Source organism: Manacus vitellinus, unplaced genomic scaffold (assembly GCF_001715985.3).
Source record: "Manacus vitellinus isolate BGI_N305 unplaced genomic scaffold, ASM171598v3 scaffold_84_pilon, whole genome shotgun sequence".
Classification (NCBI taxonomy): Eukaryota; Metazoa; Chordata; class Aves; order Passeriformes; family Pipridae; genus Manacus; species Manacus vitellinus.
In genome coordinates this window covers 94,415-104,326 of record NW_021940840.1, presented here as the reverse complement: position 1 = coordinate 104,326, position 9,912 = coordinate 94,415, and the positions used below count along the sequence as shown (strand labels likewise).

The window sequence follows — 9,912 nt, the reverse complement described above, 5'->3', positions numbered from 1 at the left end:
AAACTCCCACTGTGAATTCCTGAGTCCTCTCCATGTGTAAAGCCATGGGATTCACAGGCAGATCCAGGGGCTGTGTCTCCCAGAGCCCTTCCCAGTGGGAGGAATGAGCCATGGAATGTGGTGGTTGTTTCTGCAGGATGTCAGGTACTACAGTGAGGAGAGCGAGGTGGATCTGCGGGACCCCATCAAGGACTACGAGCTCTACAGGGAGACCTGCCAGGAGCTCCAGAGGCTCATGGCAGAGATCCAGGAGCTGAAGAGCCGGGGGATCAAGGAAAATGTAAGGAGAGGCCTTGGCATGTGGTGGAGTGGGTCTGTCCTTTGGTGTTTTCCCATTAATCCCAGAGGAATGGGAGCAGGAGCTGTGATGTCTCCTGGGGAGAGTCAGGAAAAGGCAACAGCTTCCCATGTTCCTGGGGCAGGGATTGAGCCTTGGAAATGGAACATCCTCCCATCCTTCCCAAGGGCTGCTGGGACAGGGTTGGAGCCTCTGCAGTTGGAACAGCCTCCCTTGCCCTGGCCTCCTAGGGCAGGGATTGAGCCCTGGAAAAGGAACAGCCTCTCTTGTCCCAGACTCCTGGAGCAGGGATTGAGCCCCGAAGATGAAAGAGCTTCCCATGTCCCAGGCTGCCGTGTCAGGATTGAACTCCTCTAAATGGGAAGAGCCTCCCTTGTCCCAGGCTACTGGGGCAGGGAAGTGGGAACAGCCTCCCTTGTTTTGGGCTCCTGGGACAGGGATTGAGCCCTGGGAATGGAACAGCCTCCCTTATCCCAGGCTCCTGGGACACCTGAGTGCTTGAGGCTCAACTACCCCTGTTCCTACCACTGTGAAAAATCCCTGGAGTGATTTCTGAGGAGCCTGGGCCCCCCTCCCAGTTCTTTCCAGCGGGTCCCTGTGATCCAACAGCAGGAGCCTCCCTGGGGAGCCCCAGTGACACAAACGTGACTCCTCGGCAAAGTGGAGCCCGTTTTGTGCCGGGACCCGCTGGAATTCCCTGAGTGAAGGGTCTCCCTGGTTCCAGCCATCCCTGCTGATCCCAGCCCCCCTCCCCACCCCCCAGGCCTCGGAGATCGACGAGCGGCGCGTCCAGAGCTGCGTCCACTTCATGACCCTGAAGAAGCTGAACCGCCTGGCCCACATCCGCCTCAAGAAAGGCAGGGACCAGACCCACGAGGTAAAGGGGGGCATCCAGGCTGGGGTTTAGGGGGAGGTGGGGCTCTCTCTGCTCTGTGAGGAGTTACACACCAGCCAGGTCCCGGGGATTGGGTTGGTGGTTTATCCAGAGATCCGACCCTGGAAAACTCCTGCTGGGCGCAGGGGAGCTGTAGTTGTAATGGTTCATGAAGGAGGGGTGTCTGCCTCTGTCTTGAACATAATGGGGGGTCAGAAAGGCCCATCTGGTGCATAAAGGGGTGTATGATTGCCCTGGAAGCTCTGGAGTTCTTGGAGAGGGGACTCAGTCCATGTGCCTGTCCTGTTCCTTGGCTTTGAAACCTGCTGGAAGGAGAAAAATCAGTCCCATGTCACAATCTTTACTTCCCCAGTCCGTAAAAACATCATTCTTCCCCCAAAAAGATCATTGCCTAGCCTAAAAGCAGCTGTGCCAAGGTGGTGTGGTGAGGGGGAGGATGTTGGTGACTCCTGGAAGGCACAGCTCCATCCCTGCTCCGGCCGTGTCCGTGTTCCAGGCCAAGCAGAAGGTGGACGCGTATCACCTGCAGCTCCAGAACCTGCTCTACGAGGTGATGCACCTGCAGAAGGAGATCACCAAGTGCCTGGAGTTCAAGTGAGTTTGGCCAGGGAGCAGAGGGAGCAGCAGTGTCTGGGATGGGGTGGAGGCTTCCAGCGTTTGGGAGCTCTTGCCACGTTGCCTGAGCCCCCTGCGGGAGGAGGACGGGTGTTCCAGGTATCATGGAATCCTGGAATGGTTTGGGTGGGAAGGGACCTCAAAACCCATCCAGTCCCACCCCCTGCCATGGACAGGGACACCTCCCACTAGCCCAGCTTGCTCCAAGCCCCCATCCAGCCTGGCTTTGGACACTTCCAGGGATGGGGCAACCACAGCTTCTCTGGGCAACCTGTACCAGGGTCTCACCACCCTCACAGCCAGGAATTCGTTCCCAATATCCCTCTGGCAGTGGGAAGCTATTTCCCCCTGTCCTGTCTCTGCATCCCTTGTCCCCAGTCCCTCTCCAGCTCTCTTGGAGCCCCTTTACGGGCTCTGTCCACAGACAGTGGAGGAGAAAGCAGGTTCAGCTCACTGTTGGGGGTGGTTCACAGAGAGGGAATTTGGGGCAGGAAGCACCAGTGGAACACTCTCCTGTGGGATACCTTGAGTCCGGCTGTGCTGCAGCACTTCCCACCCTTCCCTGACCTGATCCACCTGTCCCTGCAGGTCCAAACACGAGGAGATTGAGCTGGTGAGCCTGGAGGAGTTCTACAGAGAGGCCCCCCCTGAGATCAGCCGCCCTGCCATCACCCTGGCAGAGCCCCACCAGCAGACCCTGGCCCGGCTCGACTGGGAGCTGGAGCAGCGCAAGAGGTGGGTCAGCGGTGTCCCTGTCCCTGCTCCCTGTCCATGTCCCTGCTCCCTGTCCATGTCTCTGCTCCCTGTCCATGTCCCTGTCCCTGCTCCCTGTCCCTGTCCCTGCTCCCTGTCCATGTCTCTGTCCCTGCTCCCTGTCCATGTCTCTGCTCCTTGTCCCTGCTCCCTGTCCCTGTTCCCTGTCCCTGCTCCCTGTCCCTGCTCCCTGTCCCTGTTCCCTGTCCATGTCTCTGTCCCTGCTCCCTGTCCCTGCTCCCTGTCCCTGCTCCCTGTCCCTGTCCATGTCTCTGTTCCCTGTCCCTGCTCCCTGTCCCTGCTCCAGGGATCTGGACAGACATCTGGAGCTGATGCATGCCCCTATTCCAGGACTCTGGACAGGCATCCAGAGCTGCTGGATGTCCCTGCTCCCTGTCCCTCCTGCAGGGATCTGGGCAGGCACCCAGAACTTCTGGATGTGCCTATTCAGGGATCTGGGCAGACACCCAGAGGTGCTGAGAGAGCAAACACGGAGGATGAAAGTTCATCCCCCTTGGATCAGTGTGGAACAAGTGACACATCTACTGCTTGGCTGAGCCCTTGGCTCAGGATTCCCTGTGTGTGGAGCTGGGCTTGGTGGGATCCTTTTTCCATAGGTCAGGGAGTTTTCTTTCACTGCCTGATGATCCCTGTTCTGTCTGCAAGGAGCAAAAGGAGCCCAGCCTGGCTTGGCACAGCTTGGAGCTGCTCAGTGTCCCTGCTCCAGGGATCTGGGCAGGCACCTGGAGCTGCTGGGAGAGCAAACAAGGAGGGTGAAGGTTTTCACCTTCACCTGATCCTCTTGGCTCAGTCAGTGTGGAACAAGTGACACATTTATTGTGTGACTGGGAGATTCCCTGTGTGTGGAGCTGGGCTTGGTGTGATCCTTGTTCCACAGGTCAGGGAGTTTTCTTTCATGTCCTGATGATCCCTGTTCCATCTGCAAGGAGCTGAAGGAGCCCAGCCTGGCTCGGCACGGCTGGAGCTGCTGCCAAACATCCCCCCTGTCACACTGTCCTGGGGCTCAGCTGCTCCCTGACTCTTGCCCCGTGGGAAAAGCAAACATGACCCAGCACTCCTGTGTTTGGAGAGCAGTCAGGCAGCGTCCAGGGCCAGCCTTCTGGAAAGATCCTTCATGGAATGTGCCCGTCGGTGCTGCCTGAGGGCAGCCCAGCAGAGCAGAGGTGCTGGGTGGGTGCTGGGTGTCTCCAGCCCCTCGTGCTTCCCCTCTCCCAGACCCTTCCCTCAAACCTGGCTGCTTTTCCCACTGGAGGGCACAGCTGGGATCCCCCAGCTGGCTCTGCCTGAGGCACACACGGTGGGTGTTCAGCTGGAGACCTGTGAGGGTTCTGATTAAAATGATCTTTGCAAACCTCGTAGAGACCCACAGTTAGATAGCTGAGATGCCTTGGAATTCCCAGTCCTCACCCCGTGGTATCCAGGGAATGCCATTGTGCACCTCCCACTGCTGGGGTAGGACAGGGACTGTCCAGCTGCTCGGGAGCAGGTGCCAGTGGTGCTTTGGGTAATTCCCATGTTGGGGTCATTCACATCCATCCATCCCTTACCTTGGTGCTTTGAGCTGTGCAGCCCCATGGAGCACTGGATTGGCTTTGGAATCCTCTGCAAGGTGCCTCTGGAGGGAGTGCAGGGATTTCAGGAGCTCTGTTTTGGGGAGGGGTGGGAAAACTGGGCCTCAAATCCTGTGCAGGAGCCTGTTGGGGTGTGTGTTGACCCCCACGAATACAACTTTGCTTGGAAACAGTTTCCAAGTCCTGCAGTGTCAGGTCTGTCCCCTGTCAGAGGGGGCTTGTCCTGAACAGCTCACTCCCATTTCCTGGGCTTTCTATGTTAGTCCTTGACCACAGAACATGCCAGGAAGGGGAAAAGCCTCTCTGGGAGCTCGGTGGGGTCGTGGCTGGTGTGGGAGCAGAGCTCCACTTGCTGCCCCTTCTCAGAGCACGAGGCTGAGCTTCCCCTCTGTTTCCTTGTTCGTTTTCCATCTCTGCTCAGTTCCTTCCTTCCTCCACTTGCCCTTGGCATTAGGAGCAAGTTGTTTGTCCCGTGTCTGAGCTCTCCTACAGTGACCTGTGAGAGCTGGGGCCTGTCACCCAGGTGGCTCCTGGCAGGTTTTGCAGCTCTGGCGTGTGGCAGTAACAGAATTCCCACCCCCAGGCTGGCAGAGAAATACAAGGAATGCCTGACCAGCAAGGAGAAGATCCTGAAGGAGATTGAGGTGAAGAAGGAATATCTGAGCAGCCTCCAGCCCCGGCTCAACAGCATCATGCAGGTACCTGAGCTCTGCAGGTGGGGACAAGGTCCTGGGGGCTGAGCTGAGGTCGTGCTCCCAAGGGCAGTGCCTGGGCTGCTTTGGATTTGGATCTGGAGATGTTTCATTCCCACTGGGGGAGGGGCAGCTCCACCTCGTGCCGAGACCCCTCCGGAGCCTCCTTGTTTATGCGGCAATTCCAGAGGAGCCCTAAATGGGCCTTCCCCTGGAGAGTCCCACGCTGTTCCAGCCCCCTGAGGCTGCCCTGGGAGGGAAGAACAGGAGGAGGAACTGGGTTATTTTCAGCTCCAAAGCTTTCCCAGCCGAGGCCAGGCCAGCCCTTCCCTGGGGCTCGCCGTGCCCGTGGTGTTTAACCCGGTGCTGGCTCCATCTCCCACTGGCTCGGGAGGGGGTGAGGAGGATGAGCTGCTCCCTTCCCAGTGCTGAAGGCCGTCCCTGTCATTCCCAGGCCTCCCTGCCTGTCCAGGAATACCTGTTCATGCCCTTCGACCAGGCCCACAAGCAGTACGAGACCGCCCGGCACCTCCCGCCGCCCCTCTACGTCCTCTTTGTCCAAGCCAGCGCCTACGGACAGGCCTGTGGTGAGCCCAGAGGGGGAACACGGCCCTTGGAGAGGGGTTTGGGATCACCCCACGGGCCAGATTTCACTCCTGCTTGCAGGAATCACCGCTCTGGGGCAGTCTTTGCAGCCCATGTGCTGTGGGATTGTGCTGAGCCCGGGGGGCCCCATGGCCAGAGCAGTGAGGCAGCAGCATTTGAAACCTTGTTGGCTCAGCTGCCTGCCTGGGAGAACTGCTTGGGAAGCTCACTTCCCACCCCTTCCCCCCTTCCCAAGGTCGGCAGGGATGTCCCTGCAGCCTGGGAGCTGGCTCAGTGCTGTCCCAGCCTCCCCAGAGCTGACACCTCGTGCCACCCGTGGTTGGTGGGGACTCCAGGGCAGGGGGTGCCTTTCCCACAGATCATCTGGAAGCTTTCATCCCCTCGGGAAGCTTCGTGTGTTGAGGGGCTTTCTGGAGCTTCCTGAGCTGGGAAGGATTCACTGGAAGGGTCAGGAATCCCAGTGGGCTGTGTGGATGGAGAGGGATGTGGTGTCACCTGCTGTGATGCTGCTCTGGGAGCAGGGGAACATGGAAGGGCACTGTGGCAGAGGCATCCACAGCCGTGGTGACATTGCTCCTCATCCCTGCTTGTGCCAGCCAGACCCCAGTCCCTCCTGGCTCCTGATAAGGGTTTGGCCTCCATGGTTTCCAGGGAGAGCTCCTCAACACCCAGCATCTTCCTTCCTCTGCCCCCATCCTGCCCAGGACATCCAGCCCTGTGGTGGCCCCACGGAACCTTCCAGACAACTGCTCTTCTCACTGACCTTTTCTTGGAGATTTCCCTGGCAGGAAGCAGGAGTTTTGGGGGCAGGGCTGCCTTTCCCAGCAGAAGGGTGATCCCTAGCCCAGTCCTCCTGTGTCCCCTGCAGACAAGAAGCTGGTGGTGGCCATCGAAGGGAGCGTGGAGGAGGCCAAGGCCCTGTACAAGCCCCCCGAGGACTCGCAGGGTGAGTTTGAGGTTTGACTGGGGGACGTGTTCCTGCATGTCTGCAGTTCCTGAACCCCTGCTTTTGCTGGGAGAGGGATGTTTGGGGGAGCATCCCTTGGAGAAGGGGCTGGTGGGGGGAGAACTGAGCCCTGGGTGGTCCCTGCTCACCCCCCTCTCTCTGTGCAGACGACGAGAGCGACTCGGACGCGGAGGAGGAGCAGACCACGGTGAGGGACAGCTCTGGGTCCTGCTGCCTCGGGGTCCTGGCACCTGCTGGGAGAGCTGGGCCTGGGTGGGGCTGGGGGCTGGTGCTGCATGCCCTGAGTGTGTGTGGAGGGGCACTGGTGTTAAATCCAGACGTTTCTCAGCAGGAGGGAGGTGCCATTTCCCAGTTTCTGTCCTAAATGCAGGAGAGCCAGGATGCAAAGCTGCTCCAGTGTGTCCCACCACACTCACATCCCAGATGGAGCTGCTCCACTTTGTATAAATAGCCTGAGGGCAGGGAGCTGGTGTCCAACAGGGAGGGATCTGTTGTCCATCCCCTGCCAAAAGCATTCTCTGCACCAGGGGTTGTTCAGCACTCCCTCAAGGAAGTGCTCATCCTGCAGATAATTCCTGCTGGATGCTGGGGAGAGGCTGGAGGTGCTGGTTGCCCCCAACATCAAAGCCTGAGGGGGGTCTAGGCCTCCACTCCCACCACGTGGCAGAGCACTGGGTGTGTTGGGCTGTTCCTGGGGGGAAGAGAAAAGGGAAGGGCCTTGTGTGCAGGGAAGGGAACGGAGCTGGGAAGGGGCTGGAGCAGCAGGAGGGGCTGAGGGAGCTGGGGGGGCTCATCCTGGAGAAAAGGAGGCTCAGGGGGACGCTTCTGCTCTGAACCCCCTGACAGGAGGGGGAGCCCAGGGGGGGTCGGGCTCTGCTCCCAAGGGAACCAAGGGAACAGGAGGAGGGGGAAGGCTCCAGTCTGTGCCAGGGAGGGTCCAGAAGGTTGATATAGGGGAAATTTCTTCCTCGGAAGGCCTGTCCAGCCCTGACACAGCTGCCCAGGGCAGGGGTGGAGTCCCCATCCCTTAGGGGAATTTAAAATCCCTGTGGATGTGGCACTTGGGGACATGGGTCAGTGGTGGCCTTGGCAGAGCTGGGGGATGGTTGGACTCGATGATCTGAAGGATCTTTCCCAACCTGAACAGTTCTGTGATTCTGGGACCTGCCCCTTGCAGTGGGGAAGCTCTTGGGGCCAGCAGGCCCTTGGCTCTGTGTCCCAGGGGTGGGGATGCTCCTGGGAGCTGAAGGAACGACAGGAACCAGAGCTGGGCGAGGGTTTCCTGCTGCCCTCCCTCCCCGGGGCAGCTCTGGGGCTGTGACACCAGGATTTTGGGGGACTGAAGGAGAAGGAAAGAGCAGTGGGGTGGGAAGGGGGGGGTCCTGGGCTGGGGAGGAGCAAGAGAAGGCTCTGAGAGCTGTTCCTCACCCCAGAAGCGGCGCAGGCCCACCCTGGGGGTGCAGCTGGACGACAAGCGCAAGGAGATGCTGAAGAGACACCCCCTGTCTGTCACCATCGACCTCAAGTGCAAAGGTGAGGGCTCAGAGACAGCCCAGCAGCACCCTGGGGTCCTCAGGGAGAGCTGGGGGTGTGGAGGGGTTTTCCTGAGCCTTCCATGGTGGTCCATCAGCTCTGCCTTCCCGAGCTCGGGGGGTGACCTTGCCCTGGAGCTCCTCCATCCAGTTGGGAGCTTCCCTCTTCTCGTGGGGTCTTGGGCCTGGCAGACACCTCCTGGGAAGCTCTGGTGGGACTGTGCCGGGGTTCCAGGGGGTCCAGTTGCTCCCACACTGCCCCTCTGCCCTGGCTGTCCCAGCAGAGGGGGGGGTGTCCCACCAATGCTCTCCCTGCTCTGGCCCAGATGAGAACGTGCTGCACCTCACCTTCCACTACCTGATGAACCTCAACGTCATGACGGTGAAGGCCAAGGTCACCACGGCCATGGAGATGACCACGGCCATCAGCGCTGGGTAAGGGGGGCTGGGGGGCCTGTGGGATCCAGGAGCCCTGCACAGCCTGGAGCTCGTGGGGCAGGGATCCTGTGGGATCCAGGAGCCCTGCACAGCCTGGGGATCATGGGGCAGGGATCCTGTGGGATCCAGGAGCCCTCCACAGCCTGGGGATCATGGGGCAGGGATCCCATGGGATCCAGGAGCCCTGCACAGCCTGGGGATCATGGGGCAGGGATCCTGTGGGATCCAGGAGCCCTCCACAGCCTGGAGCTCATGGGGCAGGGATCCCTCTGCCCTGTGGGATCCAGGAGCCCTGCACAGCCTGGGCACCCTCCTCCTTTTCCTCTGCCATGACAAACCAGGATCAGGGAGTTTGGGAACCTTTGGCAGAACTGTCAGGAGCTGGGAAGAGCCTCCCTGCCCCAGGCTGTACCTGGCAGCTCCCTCCCTGCCTGCTCCGCAGGTCACCTTGTCCTGAGCTCTGGACACACAGCTCCTCTCCCTGTGCTCCCCAGAGTCCTCTGGAGCCTGGTTTGGGTGAGGAACAGCTGAAGTGGCAGCTCTGGGAGCCTGCCCAGGGAGCTCCTACAAGCTGCCAGCTCTCCTGTGGCTCTCCCTGGGACAGGAGGAGGTGCCTGAGGAAGAGGGAGATGGGAGAGGCCGGTCTGGACTCACCTGGAAGCAGGTGTTGCCTCCCAGCCCATCCCATGTGCAGCCTCCCTGTCCCCTTGGGGTGCTCTTTTCACTGTAGACTCCCCAAACCCTCTGTGACAGCAGCTCAAGTTCCTGTCTGGGTCGTTCCCTCCCTCCTGCTGCCCTTGGCTGTGTCACCCCAAACCAGGGAGGCTGTGCCTTGAGCCACACCCCAAATCCTGCAGCCCACTGTGCTGGGTCAGGCTTGGGAATACAGTCAGACATGTTTTACTGCCCTGGAGGGAGCAGCCTCCTGGGAAGTTGGTACCCTGTGGTTCCCATCTTCTTCCCAACCAGGGTGGAGACAGATCTTTTGGAGAGGAATTCGGGGAAAGCCCTTCTGGTCCTGAACTCCTGGAGCTCATAATCCCTTTCTCTGGGTTTGGGGCCTCTTAGTGGCCACCTCAGAGAGACATGGAGCCCAGGCTGCTTCTGCCTGACCTCTCCTCTCCTCTCCTCTCCTCCTGCAGGGACCTGCTGTCCCCAGACTCCCTCCTCAACTGCCTCTACCCAGGAGACCACGGGAGGAAAACCCCCAACCCGGCCAACCAGTTCCAGTTTGACAAAGTGGGGTGAGTGGGGGTGGTTGGGCTGAGTGCCCCACTCCCAGCGTGGCACATCCCTCCCTGGCCTCTCAGGGAGGCTTTGGAAGGGGTGGGACAGGGTGAGGGGATGCTCTGGGGGTGACATGACCCTTCCTTGTTGTCCCCCACAGCATCGTGACCTTGAGCGACTACGTGACAGAGCTGGGCCACCCCTACGTGTGGGTGCAGAAGCTGGGAGGCCTGCACTTCCCCAAGGACCAGCCTCAGGCATGGCACACCCCCTCCCCTGTCCCCCACAGCAGCTTTG

At 60.1% G+C, this 9,912-nt stretch overlaps 1 protein-coding gene across 1 annotated transcript in view; it reads left to right on the top strand.

Moving 5' to 3' along the window:
- The first annotated feature begins 115 nt into the window (after positions 1-115).
- Positions 116-9,912, top strand: part of THOC5 (THO complex 5) — a 13,897-nt gene continuing 4,100 nt past the window's right edge. The window contains exons 1-12 of the mRNA XM_029964915.1: positions 116-280; positions 1,062-1,175; positions 1,690-1,787; positions 2,397-2,543; positions 4,737-4,851; positions 5,300-5,432; positions 6,320-6,397; positions 6,565-6,605; positions 7,852-7,951; positions 8,277-8,385; positions 9,531-9,632; positions 9,776-9,903. Of these exons, the coding sequence (XP_029820775.1) occupies positions 116-280; positions 1,062-1,175; positions 1,690-1,787; positions 2,397-2,543; positions 4,737-4,851; positions 5,300-5,432; positions 6,320-6,397; positions 6,565-6,605; positions 7,852-7,951; positions 8,277-8,385; positions 9,531-9,632; positions 9,776-9,903 (1,330 nt within the window). The remainder of the gene's footprint in view (positions 281-1,061; positions 1,176-1,689; positions 1,788-2,396; positions 2,544-4,736; positions 4,852-5,299; positions 5,433-6,319; positions 6,398-6,564; positions 6,606-7,851; positions 7,952-8,276; positions 8,386-9,530; positions 9,633-9,775; positions 9,904-9,912) is intronic.